Genomic DNA, 21,403 nt, shown 5'->3' with positions numbered 1-21,403 from the left:
CAGTCCATTAAGGATGGCCTCTTTAATAAACTTTTCTAAGATCTTCCCCAGGATAGAAGTCAGGCTGATGGGCCTATAGTTAGCTGGATCCATTTTCCTCCCTTTCTTGAAGATCGGCACCACATTGGCCTTCTTCCAGTCTTCGGGCACTACACTGGAGCGCCAGGAGTTTTCAAAGATCCGTGCCAGGGGCTGGGCTATGATGCTGGCCATCTCCGTGAGTACCCTGGGGTGTAGATTGTCAGGGCCAGCTGACTAGAAGGTATCCAGCCTCTCAAGGTGTTCCTTTATGAGGTCAGAATTTATGGAGGGCAAGGGATCATCCTCACCTGGACCTCCCTGTCCCGTAGCGGGCATGGGTGTCCCATGGGACTGATGAAAGTCTGACGCAAAATACCCATTTAATAGGTACTAGGTAATAGGTTTAAGAAACTGTGTGATGGTATTGTTTTCTTTCCCTGAACATATAGCCTCTACTGGGGTTTTTTCACAAATTTAGAGAAGTTTATTTACCATAAGTTTGATGTGGAAATCCCTGCGGAGGCTGTGAAGACTATAAAAGAGAAGTTGAAAGCTCTATGAACCAGTCAGTTGACTTCTGTTCTCACAGCTGAGATGATATTCAAATTCCTCTTCTTTTCTGGGGTTTGGACTGTTGCTTCAGGTAAACTTTATATTTTTTGGCTAAAACTTATAAAACTTTTGTTGACAAAACATCCTGCTGACCTGATGATTTATGGCTACAAAGAAATGTTTGCTCCAGTTTGGCTTCTCACTGACCATCCCAGATTAATATCTTCAGTAGCAAAGCACTACTGCTAGACAAACAACCATGTTGTCCATGGGGTGGGGCTGGCTTTTAATCCTCTCTTTCTTTACTGACACTTCCTACCTAGATTTCTTAATTAATTTACTTTCATATTAATTCTAAAAGAAGTACGTCCATTTGCTAGATGCTTGTGCATAGATTATTTTTAAAAATATTAAATGAAAATGGTTAACTGCTTAAAATGCTTTCCAACACCCCACCCAACTTGATTCCATCTTATGTTTTGGCTGAATTTATGGTTGCCAAATATTAAACTAGTTTTCTTCTAGTCAGGCTGGGATGACTGACTTAGACTACTGCCAGAAAAAGGTTCCAGTGGCAGTCTACCTGTAACAGAACTAAGCACTTGAGCATTTATTCTTCTGATTAGGTGGATTCTGTGCTTGTTGCGACTATGCTAGCAGCAATATGTGAACAAACTTGGACGTGTTTATACTACATTGCAGTTATGGGAGTGACTATGGCGTAAATATTCTGTATGTGAAGAAAATGTATCCTTGTCATATCAGTATGCATGGCAAAACCTTATTCCTGGTCAGCAACTGGCTGTAGACATAACCATACTGACTCAAGCCTGGTTAGGGAAGGAAATACTGTTGTTTGTGCCTGGTTTGCCTGTATCTTACTTTGGGGAGCAGTGATATAAAGTAATGAAGTTAATTTTAGCTTCTATTCTAAGACAAGAATTGGTGCTAAATGAAGTAAGGCCCACCAGTCATGTTAATGGTACTTCAGTGGGCCTTTGTTAATGGGAAGCCATTAATATTTTATGGAGTTTTTCAATATTGTGGCTCTTTGATTTTGAAAGATAACTTTTCACGATCATGTCTCATTCCAGCACGGGCATGGGGGGCCAGGCCTCCTGGTCAAGGACTCCTCAGAGGCCAAGATGTAATGTATGGACATTCCCTGTCCCTCCCACTACTAATTCTTAGTATGTTTTATTCTGTGAGCTATCAGAAGCGCTCAAATTAAGATGCCTGCTGGTCCATGGACTATAGCTTAAATTACATACGAATTATATATAGAATAAATTACATATGAAGCATTTGCTCTACATCAGTACATTTGTATGTAGACATAAAGTGCAATTTTCAGCTTTACTAATTCAAGTCCAGTAGGATAGGGACTGGTAACATTCAGAAATTGCTAATAAAGCAGCTGTTGCTCATTGGCTTTATGAGTCCTTGTTACAGATCCTATTGAACAAATGTTTGCATCACAAAATACATGAGCACTTGTTCTTGGGATCTGAACTGGCTGTCTCACTGGCAATCTTGCAAGAGGCAACTGAATAATCTAGGGATATGTCTTATCTTAACGAGTGTCCCTGTTACTTTCAGCAGTTTAACATTTCAGTGAATTTCTCCAGGACTACTTTTTTCTGGAAAGTATGATGGTGAAGCATGCAACGAATTTTAGAAATTGTTGGGGAACATTTAGCATATTAATGTAATAGATTTTGAGATCTCTCTATTGCATGTGTTTCATGAATAAATGTAACAATCTTTGAATTATACCTTCTGGTCTCCCACAGGCTCTGTGCAGGTAATACCAAGCAAAGTCCAATCCACTAAAGAAGGAAAAAATGCTACTTTCCTTTGCCACCTGATTTCAAAGCATGATGTGCTTCAAGTCACCTGGCAAAAAGAGAATGGGAAGAAAGAAAACAACATAGCAACCTACAGCAAGATAAATGGTCACAAGATCCTGGATAACTATGCTGGCCACATAAACTTTACCCAGCGTGAGTTAAAAGTCTCTGCCATCACCTTTCATGCAGTCACCATGCAAGATGAGGGATGCTACAAATGCATCTTCAACACATTTCCCATGGGGTCCGTTTTTGGCAGGATGTGTCTCAAGGTCTACGGTAAGACATCGTCAGTATTCAGGGGACTTTTTTGAAACTCTAGCCATTCTCATGGAAAGAATGATGTTGATCTCTAGTTGCAACATTTGTTAAATCTCTCTATTCCTAAGGCAAATTTTTCCTAATTGTTCTTCCATCCTTCCTCATCAGCTGTACCTTTGATAGGGGGGAAGTAGTGTTTAATGGTTGTTTTTAATTTTGTTATCATTAAGAAAATAAAAAATCAGGAAATCGTGACTTTTGATATACAGCTTACTCAAAGTACCTGATGGGTTACCATTCTCTATTTTTCCAGCATTGAAGCTTTAGTTGTAGGAAGAAATTCCAACTGCACATTGCATTGAAAGCTGAGGACCTCTCCTCCCCAACATGGTACTTCTGTGCCACTGAAGTGTTTAAATTAAGCTTCTTCCTTAAGCTTAAATCTTGACATTCAACATTGAACATATCTGGAGGTGAATTATGGAGCAACAATTAAAAAACAGTGGATAGGTTGAGTTCAAGAAATTGGTAAGAAGGGAAGCAGAGGGAATTTCAAGATGCTGTTTTTACCCCGTGGTAGGTGACTAAGAATTCATCATAGAGATCAGCTTATGTTGGCTCAAAGAAATGAGTGGGGAAGAACACTGTGAGATGAGATGTCAGGTTTCATAATCAAACATAATAAAAGTCCTCAATTAAAATAGAGATTCTATAAAAAAGAAAGGGATGGGAGATTACCTGGAAATGAAATGAGAATGTGTCTTGTTAGAGTGTTTCAGTTTTAATGCTAGAAGATAGGTGGGATATGAGAAGGGTTTCAATATCCACTATTAGCAATTGTCATTCTCGCTGTCTTGGACACTCAAGTGGATTAAGTTGTGCTCTAAGGAGTATGAGCAGAAGGTATTTCCCACATTTACAGTTTCTCAGAATAACAGTATTGAGGCATAATGCAGCCTGTAGTGTTGTGGCAACTTTGCTCATCTGTTAATTCCAACACTTTCCAAAAAGAGCTCACATCGAAGTGACTAGAGCCCAGAGTTCAGGATAATCCTCTGAATTCTCATGTGATAAATTTCTTAAGCAACCATGGAGTGGATCATATAGCTAATCACAGGTGTCTAGGGACAGATATTGAGAATGAAATCTGAATTAAGGCATGATTAGATCCTAAATCAAAATTGACAAATTACAGAAAGAATTTAAATGTAGTAGTCTGGGTAGTAGAAGGGACACACTTTGTTTTGTTTTGCTTAAAATAAATCATTTATAACAAAGAAAAACATTTTGTACAAACATGCATCCTGCAATGCAGACGTATAGCTTTTGCCATTAACATTTAAAGCAAGAAAAGAATTTTCCCAAGGCAACCAAAATCCTTGCTATTATGATTCCTCCTGGCCTTGAGCAAACTTCTTAAAAATATTTTTCTACCAATACACATGCTTTTTGGAGCAGCCATTTCTGTTTCTTGACTCCAACCCTATGCAATAATCTTCACAAGCATATCCGTAGTTGACAGACATTATTGCTTGCAGTTTCTGTGAGTCTTCCAAAGGTTTCACCCTTACTTTTAAAGAATCAGAGGTGAAGCTCTACTGGCATGAATTTAGATTTTGTTGGTCACAGAGGGTGCCTGTATACATGTGGGGAGGCTGCTCCATGCTGTAATTTCAGCGTGTCAGAGCAGACTCAGTTAATTAAGTCTGCTTAATTAATTAATTGAGTCCCTGGAGAGTGCTAAATACTGCTCTCCATTTGGCCTCTGTGTCTTGTATATTAACATCCCTGTACATCAAAATGGCAGAGGGGGCACTTCAGGTAAAGCTTGTTGAACAAGCTTCAGTTAAAGCACCCCCACCACCGTTTTGAAGCATGGGGATGCTGATACACAAGACACTGCAGGCACTTTAATTAAAGCAGCTCTCAGAGCCACTCTAATTAAAGCACCCCCACCTTCCTCTGTCCCACTACCAGAGCATGTATAAAAACACGCAGAGATCCCATTCCTTAATGGAATACAACCTGAACGCTGTAATAACCACCTTTTACGAGGATTACGCATCTCTCAGCTCTTGCTTCTAGTGTATTTTATTGATATACAAAACCAAAGTAAATTACACTGGGTTCTGTGTATGTCTGCCCAGGGCTTTAGTTTTTTTTCAGATATCCTACTGTGTTTATATCAAATACATTGAGAAATAAAATGCATTGAGAATAAATAAATAAATAAACAAAGCATTTCTTAATTAAATGAAACTTAGCATATCAGACCAGATATTGTACTCCATTTGGTGGTATTTGGTACCAGATGTTTCTGCAGGAAGATATACATCCTTTTTCTGACTTGCATCTGACAAAGTAAATTGTTCTCTATGCCTCTTTGAATCAGTTACTTTCTAAGGTACCACCCAGCCCTACCTTCAGCCAGAGGAGGCTTAGTTCTTCATGTAGCCTGTAAAGCAGTTAGGAATCCCATACAATGAGATACAGCCGTATTATAAAAAGGTATGGAGAATTTCCTAATGTAAGGGAATAAGCATTATTCTTGTTGGTGGGACTTTACTGTTATGCCTACACTGCAATCCAAAGGTGCATTTGCACCTTGTATACACATCCCCAATCTAGCTGTCAGCAAGTTACCCCAAGAATAGGATAGCTGAAACAGCATGAGATCCGGTGGGAACCTTGGGCAGATACCTAGTCTTTGCTGGCACAGTTACCCTGTTACCAATACCCATGCTAGCTCAGTGGCAGACACACTCTTTGTATTGCAGTGTAGACCTACCTTGAATTGCCCATTTGCCTACCCTGTAAGGGCAGAGGCAGGCTTACCTTTTGCAGCCTTCATAATACACTGGACGCTTGCCCTGCTCATTTCAATCTAGTGAGCACACAATGTGGATTTTCCCTTAGGAGCATTGATACATAACGTGTACCAACTCTTTTCACTTGTCACAGTGTGTGGCCTCCTAGAATGCTGCTTATGCACATATTTCACAGGGCAATCAGGTTAAATTTTTTCTCTCCAGATTGCACATTGATGGCATTGTTCCATATGTACTTCTCCAAGCTTCTTGCACCTCAGTGACATTCTGATCATTCCAGTACCATTTCAAAGCTTTCTTCTGCTGTTCTAACAACAGAAATACCTTCCCCAACATTGCTAACTGTACTGAATGAAGGAGACAGTTGACAATGGTACTGTCAATGTGGGTCTATATTCCTAAACACTAAAATGTGTATATGTATGTGTGTGTGTATAAAATAAATACCTTATGACCCTTCCTCTAATAATAATTCAGGATTCTTAACCTCTTAAAATCTAGCAGAGTTCCCCGTTTCATCTGGTCACCCTGCCAAGTTCAGGAAAAAATTCTCTCCACCCCCTTCGCACATTTTTGCCCAGTGCATATTTGGTCATATTTATTCTGTTTTTATTTTCACCTTCCTCTAATGGATCCGAAATTGTTCAGGACAAGGGTGGATACATGCTTTGAGATATAAGATATTCTCTTTCTTAAATTCCTGGCTGCTGCCTTGCTCATATACTCTGGGTCATATTTCTTATTAACTTTAGGACTGGAAAAGAAATGTCATTCTCATCAGATTGTCAGCGATCTTGGGTGGGGAGGGAGGAAGGGAGGTGGTGGTTGCCTTCCTCTGCTGTGTGGACCCTCTGCTACGATAACCTGAATATATCTCACCTAAACAATTTTCTGCCATGTCATGGACTGGGTTTGTAGGTGGTAACTTGGGTCTATTCTTTTCTTAGCCTCTGGCCCACTTCAGCTTAGTTTTGTGTAGGCTGAAATGGTTTGGTCTAATTTAAGTATTTGGGCTTGAAATGAGATTTTTGGGTAAAACTTAATGACCTGGGATAAACAAGAAGTCAGATGAGATAATCTGTTGATCCCTTCTGGCCATAAATGATATATAGTTACAAAATGAGCTTACTCTTTGGAAACTTAAATGGGAAATGTTCTGAAATGTTTACACTAGCTTTTATCCCATATTTTCACCCAATGATATCACCAAATGAAACATTTTCAATCCCTCTGACCCATTTTAACTACAAAATAATTTAATTTGTACTGTGAATGCTTTAAATTGTGCGTTTATTTTTGCTTAATTATTCTGGCACAATCTCAAAGGTACTTTAGGGCATGTCCTGAATGGGCCATTTTTGCATATGCTTCAGGCATAGAAATACTCCAGTGAGGCCAGTCCAGGGTTGTCTGCAAGAGCCAGATACCAGCACCAGGAGACTAGCCTGCAGTGGCCTCACTGGTATGTTTTGAGGTTTGGCGCATGGAAGTGCATGGGATAGAATTGGCAATGGCCCACGTGGGACATTTTGCCACTGCAATACAAGCATATCCTTAAATTCCTGATTTAGACAGGCTTCTGATACATATGATCAGAAGTGTGGGGAGGGGAAGGTGTTTTAATTAGCATGGTCTCTGGGTAGCCACTCTAATTGGAATGCCTTACCGTCACATATATTAAGCCCCCACGTGTCTAAAAATGACCGTGGGACACTTTATTTAAACCTCATTCAACAAGGCTTAGTTAAAGTGCCCTGCAGCCATTTTAAAACACCCAGGAGCTTAATACACGTGACACTGCAGCATTCGAATTAGAACGCCAGTGAGCATGTATAGAGGCAGCCCTAAATTCCTATTTTGACTATGGGAGTATCTTGTGCTAAACCAAATAGAGGATTCCTACTGTCTGAGAATGCGATGCAAGAATTCACCCCAAAGACTGTCTGAACCCCTCAGTCACTTACACCAAGATTCAACTGCAAAAATTTCTGCTTGAAGGAAAATCATTATCTGCTTACCCTAGAGAGGAGGAAGGGATAACTGGGGATTCTCAGGGAGATTACATGGCAGTTGTTGACAAGCTTTTACAGTCTTCATATTCCATGGGAGGGTTATTCTGGCATTGGCACCATAACTAGTTTATAGTTGTTCAAGGGAACTGAAACCACAGCTAGTATTGTATACCACACACAAGGCCTAGCAACCACACACTGTGCGAATTTTAGAGTGTTGCTCCTTTGTACTTCTGAATTCAAGATCTTTCCAAAGAGTAAATGCCAGATACTGAAGCTGGAACCTGAGAGAAAGGCAATGTTTGTTACAGTGATGGGGACTGGCCAGTTGACAGGATCCTTTATGAGTGTATTTATGTGTATCCAGATATGTTCTGAATAATATAATGGAGATCTCAAAGGAAGGTGGATAAATACTGACACTGTTTCCTAGATTTCCTAGACATCAGGGCTGGAAGGGACTTCAGGAGATCATCGAGTCCAGCCCCCCACCCAAAGGGCAGGAAGTCAGCTGGGGTCATAGGATCCCAGCAAGATAAGCATCCAATTTACTCTTGAAGGTGTTCAGTGTAGGTGCTTGAACCACCTCCGATGGCAGACTGTTCCAGACCTTGGGGGCTCGGACAGTAAAGAAATTCTTCCTTATGTCCAGCCTGAAACGGTCTTGCAGGAGTTTGTGACCGTTTGACCTAGTCATCCCTTGGGGGATGGGGAAACTGAGGCTCAGGAAGACTTATGTGCCAAACCTCATACGGTGAGTCAGGGGCAGAGCAAATTCTGGCTCTCTTCTATAAACATTAGATACCAGTGCCACTCTTAGCCTCCCACTGACATTACTGGGATCGTAGTCAAGCCCTTTAAAATAAAGAACATTGAAAGTAAAGAAATTTGAGCGGCTTCATTTAATATCTAAAACCAGAGACATAACCAATGAATAGGGATAGATTCAATATAAGATTCAGATGTCTGTCTACCAGGAGAGCTGTTTTGGGGCAGAACTGGTGAATTTGGCTGTATAAAACGTCAGGCTTAAAACTTTTAACCAAAAATCTAACAGGGGTGGGGAAATACAGCCCACTGTAAAGAGCAGGGTTGTGAGAGTTGAGAAATATGAATTTCCACATTGTCACAGTTTCACTGCATGATGGGGCAATTTTGATCATTTCTCTGAGCCTTTCGTCAGAGTTTCGTCTACAAAAAGCAGTGATGTCTCACTTGAACAGTGTGAAGTATTAATAGCCAGTCATGTGAGTTATTTTTCACTGATGTTCTGTAAATGAACCTCCCAGTGGAAACACCTGCCCATGTGACCCTGAAAAGATTTTACTCACTGTTTCTTTTTTGTCAGTTTCAATAATATTTGAGGCCAATGTCGTAGGCGGTGATAATCAAAACCATATTTTTGTGCATCCCGTGAGTAAAAGAAGAAGTTCAAGGAGTGATTTGCTAATTGAAACTTAATGTTCTTTGTGTAATCACTCCTCTCTCAATTTCCAAACTCAGATGGGAGATTTTTTGAAGTTCCAACTGAAATCCCCAAGACTGCTTTTACTGCAGTGTTAAGAGGAAGCAGTATTGTAATTCATCAGTCCTTGAAGTTGGATAATATTGTGTTTCTATCTGGTTGGGAAAAGAGAAGTGAGAAGTTTCTGATGAGATCTCAAATGCAGGTGCAACCATAATAAACACATTGTCTGGGGTATAACATAGAACTTCAATGTGCTTTAGGATTATTGTAGAAACTAGAAATCAGAGACCTCCTGAAAGAAAACCCTAAACTGACATTATTTATTTATTGTTTTTCCTAAGTCTGGAGTGGCTGTAGCTTCTCTGAAGTTAAGGTTGGTACATGGTGTCTTATTTTTGGCTTGGAAAATTAGCATAGGGCTATGGGAAGTTACTTAATGGTTCAGGAGAGATGTGGATGTCAAACTGATAGATGCCACTTATTATCCTTCAATTTTGTTTTGACTTTCAGCTGATTTGACTTTCAGCTTTTATCCATCCTGGGTTTTTAATTTTATATATATATATTTATTTATTTATTAAAAAAAATATCCTGCTCAGGAACGGAGCCCCAAAGGTCTCCTGGATCCTGTCCAGCCACCTTCAGCAGAAACTATTTACCTGCACAGTGGAAAAAGAGATGCTTTGATAGAACACACAAATATTAGTGAACCAACAAAATCCAAAATCCTTTTTGTATCAAGCAAAAGACAAAACTATAGTTGCCATTTTTAAGACTCGGGGAGCATCCAAGGAAACTAATATTTTATTGCAAGTATCTAGACTTATTGATCCATATGTAGACCCAGGTCCTGCCAAGACATACACAGATGCTTAATTTAACTTACATGTATGGTATTATGAAGTCCAACTCACCAAAGTACAGTTGTATGTCTGGGTAAATCTTGGCGTGATTAGGGCACCTAAGGAAGTGGTGATATTTGCACGACCCAAGCATGTGTTGAAGTTAATGGGAGCTTCTGGATGCTCAGCACGTGGGAAAATGAGACCGACACTTCAGTTCTTAAGGGTGTGTATTTAGATACCTAACTTAAGGAACCACTCCTTTATACATGTTGTCCTTAATTTTGTAACTCAAAATATAAGCACACTTTACAACTATATAAAGGAAAAAACCCCATGGGAGTGCATGAATTACATATGCTCATTTACTTCAGTTGCACAACAATATAAATATGTAACCAATAATGTTACTGTGATTTGATTAAAAATGATCTGTATGGGGAAACTTGCATTGTTCCTGTTTTACTTTATTAGTTTCCTGGGTCAGCCCTAGGGCTCTTAGGTCAGCACCTACCATCTGCTAGTAAAATTATACAAAAACAAAAAAGAAAAGTAATAGACATCTGCCTTGCTGAAGTTGCTTACTCATTTTAGTTACCTGGTTTCTTACTTCCCACATATGTTACTTTTTATCTTTTAACCCACTCATTCTTGCTTATGTCAAGCTATGATAATCTACTGCAGCTCCCATGCTTTTACTTCCCCATGTCTGTTTTTATGGAGTTCTTCATTTTTGTTCCAATATTGTGAAAGCCTGTATTACCATGCCAAGTGTCCTGGTTGGCTGAGATGGCAGACAGCACTGGAAAGTAAAATTAATAGAAGCCTTGTCTTCATGACTTAGCAAGAAACAGGCACCAAGATTCTCCTTTCACCAAGAGATTCACCAAGATACTTGCTACAGTTCTTCACTGAAATAGCTGGAGGTATTGATTAATGAGCTTATCTTGTGTTTTACAGCAATATCAGAACCCAGAGTGGAGTCCAAGCTTGTGTCCAACCCTGACAAGGCTGGGGAGAAGCTGCTGGAGATGAACTGCTCAGTAACAGGGAAACCAACCCCAAAAGTCTCCTGGATCCTGTCCAGCAACCTTCAGCAGAAACCAAGAGAGTATTTTATCAAACATGCTAACCAGACTGTGACTGCTATAAGCAGTTTCACGCACGTCCCCTCCAAGATACTCTTGGAGGAATCTCTCACCTGTGAGATCCAACATCCATCTCTGAACATTACCCTAGCCCTGCCCAAGGACAGTTTGAAACAGAGTGAGTATAGGATTTGTTTTGTGGAGGAGGAGGGAGCTATATCCTGTGGTACGAAATAAACAAAAGTGTTTCTGAGACGATGCAGAGTAGGAGGTCCTGGACTAGTTGTCAAACAAGAGCTCCTTTAGCACAGCTGAGAGAGAGGTAAAGTTTCTCATGCAAAGGAGAAGGGGATGCTTTGGGACAGCTAAGAGAACAAGAAGTGAGTGTGTATATAGTGAGGGACAAAATATGGCTGGTGATGCCTCTCACTTGCAACAGGCCAAAGCACAATGTGTTATGGACTGAAGGCTACATTAAGATCCTGGTGACAGACAGCTTGTTTGGCAGTACAGCTGTACCTGGTCCTTTCCTCCTTCTGGAGTTTGGCAAAGCTGACTGCAGCTGTTGATGTAGCTTTAGCCCTTCTCTTAAGGTTTGTTGATTCTTTTGCAGGTCAAGGTCTTCATGAACCAAAGGTTAGAGACATACCCATCTATGTGTCCACTGCTTTGGTTCTCTTGCTTCTTCTCGGCTGCCTCTGCTGGAGATGGCAACATCGAACAAACGAAAATCAATATCTGTGCTGGGTGAGCCCTTCCAGAACTATGTTACCAGGGGACCATGGAAATTAGGGGCACCACCTCTGAACTGGAACTTCCTAGAACTTAAACGCCGGAGGCTGGAAGTGGGAGAGGAACAGTGGAAAAACTATGGTCAGACCCTGCTCACTGTCCCTTTCGGCATCCACTTTCTGCCACAGGATAGTGGGCATGATGGACCTATGGTCTGACCCAGTAAATGGCTGGTCTTATGTATGGGCTATTCTTATAAATAAGCCCATGACTGATGTGCAGTGGACCCCAAGATTAAACACCAGATTTATTAAGAGTTACTGAATATCTTCTCAGTGCTGTTACATCTTGTCTGGAAATAGAAAAATGCAAGTTCTTTGCTGATCCTGATTGACTTCCATTTATATTTTCAAAACTTTATATAAAGGAGGGTGGGCATCATTAATATTATCTTGGATAAAAAAACAGAGGCACCAGGACACAAAGTGATTAGCTCATATCTAACTCCCTCCCTGGGAGGAAAACAAGTTGCAGCAATGTTTGCAAAAACAGAAATTAAATATGATATGTCCAGCAGTCTGGGTCTTGGACAGCTCTCAGTATCAGACTATAGTGAACCTTTGCTGGAAAGTATTTGCTCTGAAAACAGCACAGCATTCTATAAAAAGCAGTGCTGTGCAAAGTCACCACAACTGAATTGGTTAATGGAGGCTCTTCTACTGCCTCTCCACAATCCTCTCTAAGTCAAAGCTGGGTTCCCTTGATCATACTGTGAGGAAGAAATTTATCCTTTGTCCTCTGATATAGACAGGAGCAGTAATTTAGCCTCTGAGAAGTCTGGAGCTCTCCTTCCACCCTAAAATAATTCACCCTTTTATTTGCTTAAAAACGATGTCTTTTTCTTTTGCTAGGTACTTCCCATCAGCACCAGAGATAAGAAGTCTATATGGCACACAGACCATGGTCAGCCATGCCCTACCACACTTTCTGCCTCTAAAGACTTACTAGATAGCTGACTGCTTGTTGTGTATAATATAGGGGAACTTTGCCTATCTATAGTGAAGTAGGAGCATTCACCCATAATTTGACTTTTCCTGGGACTTTTGTGTCGTTCATACTCCTTTACTACATTTTTTATGAAGAATGAAGCAAAATGAGATGTTTTAAATATCTATTTATTTTTATACATGGGCCAATACATTCAATTTTATATAGAAATGAAGTTATTTATTAAATTTTAGTTGCACAGCCACATACAATAAAAGGCAAGATTTGTATTTTCTATAATCTTTTTATTAAGACTTCTTGGTTATTGCTTATTGCACAAACTGCTACCCTTTTCTAAAATTCAAATATGTGTTGTATTTTGTGAAGCTAGGAATCTTAAATCACATGGAAGAAGGGTATCTCAAAAATGTGTACATACTTCAGTCATAATGTGACAGGGTGACTGAAGCACTGCCATGGGAACACCAAGGGGGAAGTAAAAGGGACAAACTTACCTCAAGAAACAGAAGAAGCCACGGCAAGCTGGGACAAGGAAAACACTGTGCTCCGGATCATTGGGGAGTCAGCTGGGGCCATGGCAGATCAAAGGCTGCCACAGCAAACTCAAACACCAGGATTTGAACCTGGGAGGGAGAAAACAGTGCAGCAAAAGAAAAGACCACACCAGGGAGCAAAAGAAGAATAACTGCGTCAGATGGGCAGTGAATAGGGGGCTGCCATTGCAGACCCAGCTAGAAAGAGGGGGATTTAAGAGATGCTGAGAAAGCATCCAGGGTCAGAGGAGAACAAAAAGACAGCAAAGAACAAGAGAGGAGAACTGAAAGCAGATGGGAGGAGAAGGTCCGGAGCCTAAGGGAAGACTTTAGCCCCTACCTGGTGAGACCCGGTGAGGAACTTGATCTGACAGGGAGAGCTAATTGACCAGTGAATCCAGTACCAGTGGATAAAGAGAACCACTTTGGGGAGCTGGAGAAGGAAGAAGGTACGGACGGAACTACTCCCCGGGAGGGTAGTAGGAAGAGAGAGTTGGCCCCAGTCCCAGGAGGACAACAGGGGACCAAAAGAGAGAAATAGCTGCCTTGGGACCCATGCAGGGAAGAATGGGGCAAGCAGCCAATTAGCCAAAGCCTCAGGCAAGGGTCCTTGAAGTGAGAGTGGGAACCTTGACCTAAGAGGCACATAACAATGCCCAGAACATCAGGTGTGGTGAGGGCAGGGTATGGGGACAGTGGAGCCCTGCAAAGAGCCGTCAACATCCTGAGTTTATGACAAATATCTGATGTCTCCCAAGAGTGTCTAGACATATCTCCCATAACTCCAAAGGCGTGACAGGTGGTCTTTCCTACGACAAGACACTACCATTCCAATCGGGAGACAACATGGCTTTGAGCAGTGTGACATCAACCTCTTACTCATAAGAATGAGAAGTTCCAATGATAGACCTTCAGTGAGCTGCCTCCTATCAGTCAGTCTAGTTATAAATGTATGGAAAGAGTTTCTGTCATTAGATCAAGAAAATAAAGTTTTGAAAAGGTACTGAAAATTTGTGAGTTCATTGAGCTTGGAGATGTGAACATGGAAGAACACTGCCAATGTGCTAGACCACTGCAAGTTGGAGAGAGAAAACTGAACTTGATGGCCCTGTGAAAAACATGTGTCAGTGGTGTTCCAGAAGGCCGCACACTGAGATAAGTGAACAAAAATGCTGAAGAATTGTTAACTATGTACGCTTGCTCCACAGAGAAATCCAAATGGCTGCATTATCACAAGATTCAAATGAGCAGGACAAGGGTCCAGCTCATTAAGAATGCTGTGAAGGGGAGACGCTGCCACTTCTTTCACAGGGTAGGCAAATGAGTTATCTAGGACAGGGCCGTCTGACTTTGGCACGCTGGGGAAAAGAGTTGCACCCCTGGAGTCCCCCATACCTACTATACCAGATGCACATGGTCCCCCTCCATCACCAAATGATGGAGGAAGCCCCTGGTCCTCCCATCTCCCCCTACCACACAGACTGTGCAGGTGCACAGACCCCCAGATCCTTCCTCACTGCATGCCAATACAAGAGGCAGATGTTGGGGCCCACAGGCCACCAGCTGGACAGCCCTGATGTAGAGCAATGTTTATTCTCGAACAGTTAAAGTCTACACTGCAATATGAAAGGTATGACTGGGGGTCACCTTAACCAGAGCAGTTATGTGACCCAGACCAAAGGTTCAATTCTGTGAGTGGTTTTTGTAAAGTGCAGGTATATTTTCTGAGAGACCCTCTACACTGACCTTGAATTAAATGGGAATTAATACTGCTTTAGGAGGTGTTGGATTTACATTGACATAAAAATAGCAGTGAGGGGAGTGAGCAATGCAACAGACACTAGAGACGCGTGTAATAAGCTGCTGCAAGATGTAGGAACTTCAATCAACCACTAAGGCTAAGGACAGACATTACACATAAAATGGGTTTGAGTGACCAGAAACTGGTGTAAACCTGTAACAGAATAGATGTTCAGTGCACATAAACCCATTTCAAAATGGCTGAAACTGGTTTGAGATTAACCTGGTTGAATGCAGTATCAGACTTAACTGATTTGCCTCAAACTGGTTTATGTAATGTCTGATTCCTTCCTGGTTTAACTTAAACCAGAGTCCTCCAGCATTCTGGCATGCTCTCTGGGCTTTACTGTCTGCTCCAGCCCAGCAGGGGTGGCCCTGCCCCTGTTCCCCAGCCAGAGCAGAGAGAGGCAGGGACGGGGGTCTGGCCAGAGTGGGACTTAATTCCCCCCTCCCTGTCCCACTGTTGGGGACCTGAGCTGGATCTGCTGGGTGTTCCCTGCTCGCTGCTGCAGCAGCAGGCCACCCCTGAGGTAGAGGGGGCAGGGAGACAGGGTTATTTTCCTCTCTATCCCCACTGCCCCCAGGGGACTGCAGCCAGGTCTGCCTGCCCTGCCCACTGCCGCTTCTGGGCAGTGAAATAAGCCCCCTCCTGTCCCCTCAACTGGATGCTGAAGACAGGGGGAATAACCCCTGTCCCTGCCCCACCTGCAAGGGGCCATCCCGGCTGGTGCCTGGCCATGCCCTCACCCCACTGCTGCAGTGGAAGGTAAGACTCTTGATAGAGGCAGCAGCCCCCGTCATAGTGTTGGAGAGTGCAAGCCCCTTCCTGGTGGGGACGCTGTGCTGCAGGGCAGACAGAGCTGCAGCAGACTGCGTGCAGCAGCACCAGGGATCAAAGGGGGCCACAGTGGCAGTGGCAGTCAGGGCAGGCAGACCCAGCTGCAGTCCTGCAGGGAAGTGGAAGTAGAGGGGAGAATAAGCCCCTTCCATGATCCCTCTGCTCCAGGGGCCTAAGGTGACCCCTGCTGCAGCAGTGAGGTGGGGAGTGCCTAGCAGACTGAGGTCAGGTCACTGCCAGTGGGACAGGGAGGGGCAAATTAAAGTTCACCTCAGATTGGCCACAACCCCTCCTCCCCAGCACAGCTTCCCTGAAGCTGAGGATACACTCTAGCAACCCCCAGCTCCTGGCCTGTGCCCCTATTTTCTCAGTCCAGAGAAAATGTCTGTGGTGTTACAAACCAGTTCAACCTAGGCAGTTTAGACACATCTGCAAATGTTGAATCGGTTCAGGCTCTTGCTTTTTAAATGTCTGTCCCTAGCCTATGGGACCTTGGGTGGGAGGCAGGGGGAAACAGGCCAGGAGTAGGAGGCTTGAAGTAATGAGCTGTCAGTTATGGGGATGCTACCAACTTGAATTTCCGAAAGCATTTTCCTAGAAAAAAGTGATGAAAGAGCAAAGGGGAAAACCAGAGTTCTCCATGACTTTTTCCTTTTCCATGGTCCTACCCTGGCTCAGGGTCTTTCCATGGGCTTGGGCTCCCCTGACCAGGGAGGAGTTTGACATTTTCTTCAGTATGGGGCCAAAACAGACGAAGAGCCTTTGGAGAGTAGAATAAGAGCAATGATTTTTTTGGGACAGGAGAAAAGAAGGGGTTGATGCTTGAACCCAGGGAAGAGGAGTGGAGTTAGGCAGAACAAAGGAACCAGTAGAAAAGAGGGTATCCAGGGGGGGTCTTCATGAAGGCTTCTGAGCAGTTGGACAGGAGGAAAAGATTGGAAAGCGGCTGGGAGGTTCCTAAAGATTGAGGAAGGTAGCAAGAACTGAGAGGTTATTTGGGAGATGGAGGGTTCTGAATAATGGGAAAGGAGACGAAGGTCAGTGAGGGTCCGATTCCAGGTGGGTTGGGAAGATGAAACATCTGAGACTGAAAGGATGCTTGTGGGGAGAGCTGGGAGGATGGGGTCTGGGCAGTGAGAACTTAATGAATACTGAACATATTTTCAGAGCAATGGAGTATACATAAGAAGACAGCTGGGTTTCTGGAGGAAGTGTTATTGTAGTTGACATGGGAATTCATGCCATTTGGAAGGAGGCTGAGGTAGAAGGTATTCCAGAGGCTACTGCTCCCTTCAAAGAGAGAACCAACAGCATAAGAAAGCTAAAATGTTCCCTCCTTCCTTCCTCTTCCAAGCAGCACATTTAGGAAATAAAATACTGCACATCTAATATGTGATGTTTGTGATAGGATCTGTAGGCAAGTCTTGATTTGGGTCAGGGCATACCTGGAGCTGACCTGGGATAGCATGCTGGTCAGGGATGGGAGGAGATGAGTGATACTTTCTGTTGGCCGTCAGTTTGCTCTAGTAGAAGCCAAGTCAGTGTATGGACACACATACTTTTGCAGCCATTTCAAAAGAAGTGTGTGTGTGGGGGGGGGTCTCTTGCTCCAAAATGCACAGCAGCTATTAAGATCCAACAATTACTTGTGGAAAAGTGGGAACCATACCAGTATAGCAACACAACTCCAACTTAAACATGGTTTCTTCTAGGGTTAAAGTTGGGTGGTTTTCTTACATTTGTATCAGACTTGTAAAGTTTAATGAAAGGGTAGCTTGGCAAGTGCAGGGAAAGAGGAACCAAATGCAACAGAACTGTTCCTTGCAATAGAAAATTAGTCCTTTTTTACCAACTGTAATTCTATTGTTGAGGGGGAGAGACGGGGGAACGAACTAATTTATCCAGTATTTCCAGTATTAACAGCTCAGATTTCCCGGTGAGTTGAGCTAACGAGAACAAAACCAGTTCTTATGTGGGGAAGAGTTGCTACATGATGACACACCTAGATGTGTAAGAGTCCAAAATAGGAAAATTTGCTGGATTGCCTTGTTGGAGATTGACTTGAAGAAAGACTGAAAAAATAGCTGTGTATGTGATTTGAGTCAGACACTAGTTTGAGCTTGACTTGCACTTCATTCATTTGATTAAAACAGTGTTCTCTTATAGTTCAGGCAAATAGAATTCCTTTTTTTTCTTAGAACCTATTACAGAGATAGTTGGGGCTTGTCCCTGAATAATGAATGCAACTATCTAGAGAGGAATCAAGTAAGCAGAGTTCAGTGGGAAAGTGTACTTCCCTCCTGAAGAATTTTGGGGTATTAAAATCTTTTGACAACTAACTTCCTATCAGTCAAAAACAAAATTATTTGAAATATTGCATTTTGACCTTTTAGTTTTTACAGCTGGTTACTTACAATTACTATCATGTACTGTTTTACCAGATTTTGAAAGAAAATGTCACTCTGGAACTCAGATTTTTATTGCTGACCTGAAGTCCCATTTGGATTTTCTTTTATGAGATTTCAAAATTGTTTTCTTAAACTTGTTTCCAAAACTAGAAAGGTTTTGATAATGGATATTGCCTTGTGGGAACTTTTGGTTTTGATGACCTAGCCATTTTTGAGGGGACTAGCTAGCTCTACAAAGGGAAATTGATATGATAGGTTACAAAGGAGTATGGTGTGCAAGGGAAGGCAAAGCATGTGCTGCCAAATACTATTCCAAGTGCCAGAAAAAAAGGATACCAAATAAAATCGAAAGGCAAGAAATTGAAAGGTAAAACTGGTAAAATAAGCATCAAACCCAGCTGGCTGTTGGAATACACTGCTATGCAAATAAGGCCAAGAGTTTAGCTGAATTTAAAGGACAGGATGTTTATATTTAAGTAAAATAGCCAATGTTAGAATAGCTGGCTTTTAAATAATCTAGTGTGAATTTCTCCTCCAAGGGTAAGTTTTGCTCTAAGGGATGTGAGGAATAAATGTATAATATGGGTATGTGATACCTTAATTGCCTACTTGGGGTTTCTTTCATCTTCCTGTCTGGGTTCTGATGCAGGCCACGGCTGTCATCTTGACGGAGAATTGGCCTGGTTCAGCGCTACAGTTCTGCTGGGGTCAAGTATTTCCTGTCTACATGAGATGCTATTGTGCAGTGGTTGTGCATTTATTTAGTACTTGTGTAATCCAAGTACTACAATATGCAGTAACCAGAGTTACTGTGCAGTAGCACCAGTGAATGCCTTTTTAGTGACATTACTGTGCAGTAGCCTAAAAATATTGTGCAGTAGTGTATTAGCACTGTATTATTTGGCTACTCTGCAGTTAGCGTCTTGTGTAGAATTGTCCAGTGTGTGGAATATGATGGTCTATCTTGTGGTCTAAAATGAATTGATATTCCAGAAAAAAAATGCATAAATGATGGAAGGCATAAAAACCTCACCACTGTCATAACCTACAAAATGCCAGTAAAATAACATGGGGAGTGATAGCACCAATAACGAAAGTGCAATTTTTAGCTAGTGTTCCCTCGCTGCCTTGAAAATGGCCACCTGGTTTAATATCGCCTACAGCTCCAATAGCTGATGAATGACCAGTTGGGAGGTGTGTGATTTGCAGAGGTGCAACATAGTACTTGTATGCACCCCTCCCATTGTTCTCTTTCTGTTTCTAAACTTATTACAGTAACTATGGTCTTTCCTTCCGATAAAGGGAAGTGAGCCTAAAAATAGGAGGAGACAAAGAAAGCCCCAAGAAGCAAAGCTATCAGTTCTTTTGCACTAAGAGGAACCACACAACACAGTTTTCTGAAAGCAGTTGGTCTGCAGAAGTATTACTGTCTTGGTGGAGTGAGTCTAACACATGCTGCTTCCTTCTTTCTCCCAACTGCTTATCATAAAGGAAGTGTTCACAGAGATGGAGCAAAGAGGCACTTCATTTGTCACATTCAATTGTAAGAATCACATTTCCTGTCACACAGATTCCAGATGGCAGCTACTGTTATATTTCTTATATTGGAATAGAGTATTTTAAGCATTTCTAGCTCTCTCAGGCAATGAATCCTTGCTGAAAAAATAATTACTGCCAGTATTTACTGCTCTTCTATTCATCACCTACTCTTTCCTGACCTATTTGTGCACATTTACATGCCTGTTCTTTGGCTCTCACTCCAGTCCTCTTTTTCTCACCTCCATAAAAGGACCAATCAGTCCAAAAGTTCCAGGACTGTCCTGAACTTGGAAATGATGTCCCAGTCTGTCTCAAAGAAACCCTGAAATAAAACTAAGAAAACTCACTCATAATCAGCTTCCCTAACATTCCCATGGCCCCTTTATGTGGCATTTCCTAAGAGGCAGAGCACAGAGGTATAACTGGATGCTGTAGCACAGGGCAGCATCAGTGGCTGTGTTGCCAGCAGCACAGTGACACTATTTTTGCGCCCTCCCCCCACCTAAGAGTCAGTGCCTTGTGCTAGTGCTGCAGCTGCTCCTGCTTCATTATGTTATTGAGAGAGCTATTCGGTGCAGGTTCAGTACTACATACAAGGCTCTGCTGCTTCCAGTCCAGGAGATAGCTTTGTGCCTCTCAGCAGAGCTCATTATCTAGCCTATAATACTGCAAGGTGACTGCTGACCAGAACCAGTAACAGTGAAGTGAAGGCTTCTTCCAGTTTCAGAGACCTGTAGCGGACCGCAAATCTGTGGAGTTTCTGGAACTGTCACAGATTTTCACTATTTTTCCCCTTAAACAACTCCACCTCTAAATGGTAGCTCCTGGCTTTTCCCTCCCAGAGTAGAGCCCTACTGAAGAGCCCTACTGAAGAAAGTTGTGCTGATTTACCTGCGCTTCCTTCTGGTTTTGTCCCAAACCCACATTCAGGGGGGTGAAAGCAGCAGGCATGGTAGCCCCTGTTGAGGCCACGAAGCCTGCCAAGTTTCAAGTTGCAGGGGTTTCTGGGAAACTGCACTTTGTCATGGAGTAGGGTCCCTAAAGATGGGCATGATACCCCTAGAGCCCTGTGACTGTGGCAGCTTGGCCTTGCGGGCGCCTTCTCTTCCTGCCTGCTGTCACATCTTGTTGGAAAAGATAATAGATAGGGAGGCTGCCCTCAAGCTTCAGCTCAGCCATACCCCTCATGGACCCCACTAAACCCTAGGTGTAGGTTCTTGGACCCGTTCGCAGAGCACTCAGGTGCCCTGTGCCTGAGAGCAGAAATGGCTTGGGAGAGGCCCCTAGTGGCAAGAAGAGGGAGGCTCAGCTGCCAGTTACCAGGGCAGCCAGAGGGCAACCAGTGGGGAGCCAGCTGACAGGAAGGGGCAAGGCCTGGCCCTTCTTAAGTCCAGGCATGAGGCCAGGAGGGTAGTTTTCCTCTGGTGGCTAAAGGAGGAGGAGCTCAGCCAGTGTAGACAGAGGGGAGAAGGCCTGACTGCATGACCATCCCCTGATTGCTGCTATGGGTTGGAGTATTTCCTGGTAGGGATTGAATGTTGTTTTGGCTGGATGGTTTAGCTTATTATGTTATAGCCTGGGTGCTTTGTCTTTTTGTGCTCGCTGTTAGACCAGAGGCCTGGG

General features: G+C 42.6%; 1 protein-coding gene across 1 annotated transcript; it reads left to right on the top strand.

The window, feature by feature from the left end:
• The first annotated feature begins 599 nt into the window (after positions 1–599).
• On the top strand, positions 600–12,995 carry LOC109305596 (OX-2 membrane glycoprotein-like). The gene is made up of 5 exons (XM_019528584.1): positions 600–664; positions 2,367–2,702; positions 10,795–11,100; positions 11,536–11,669; positions 12,566–12,995. Exons 1-5 carry the CDS (start codon positions 616–618, stop codon positions 12,668–12,670), a joined length of 930 nt encoding a protein of 309 aa, XP_019384129.1. The 5' UTR covers positions 600–615; the 3' UTR covers positions 12,671–12,995.
• Positions 12,996–21,403: the final 8,408 nt, after the last annotated feature.

Source organism: Crocodylus porosus, unplaced genomic scaffold, assembly GCF_001723895.1.
Source record: "Crocodylus porosus isolate Cpor-Errol unplaced genomic scaffold, CroPor_comp1, whole genome shotgun sequence".
Taxonomy (NCBI): domain Eukaryota; kingdom Metazoa; phylum Chordata; order Crocodylia; family Crocodylidae; genus Crocodylus; species Crocodylus porosus.
This window is presented reverse-complemented; position numbering and strand designations above follow the sequence as displayed.

Bases quoted from the DNA above. Each gene is read 5' to 3' on its own strand.
- LOC109305596 (XM_019528584.1), top strand. From the start codon at position 616: ATGATATTCAAATTCCTCTTCTTTTCTGGGGTTTGGACTGTTGCTTCA. The intron at 11,101-11,535 runs GTGAGTATAGGA...ATTCTTTTGCAG, and splicing joins CAAGGACAGTTTGAAACAGA to GTCAAGGTCTTCATGAACCA. The intron at 11,670-12,565 runs GTGAGCCCTTCC...TTCTTTTGCTAG, and splicing joins AAAATCAATATCTGTGCTGG to GTACTTCCCATCAGCACCAG.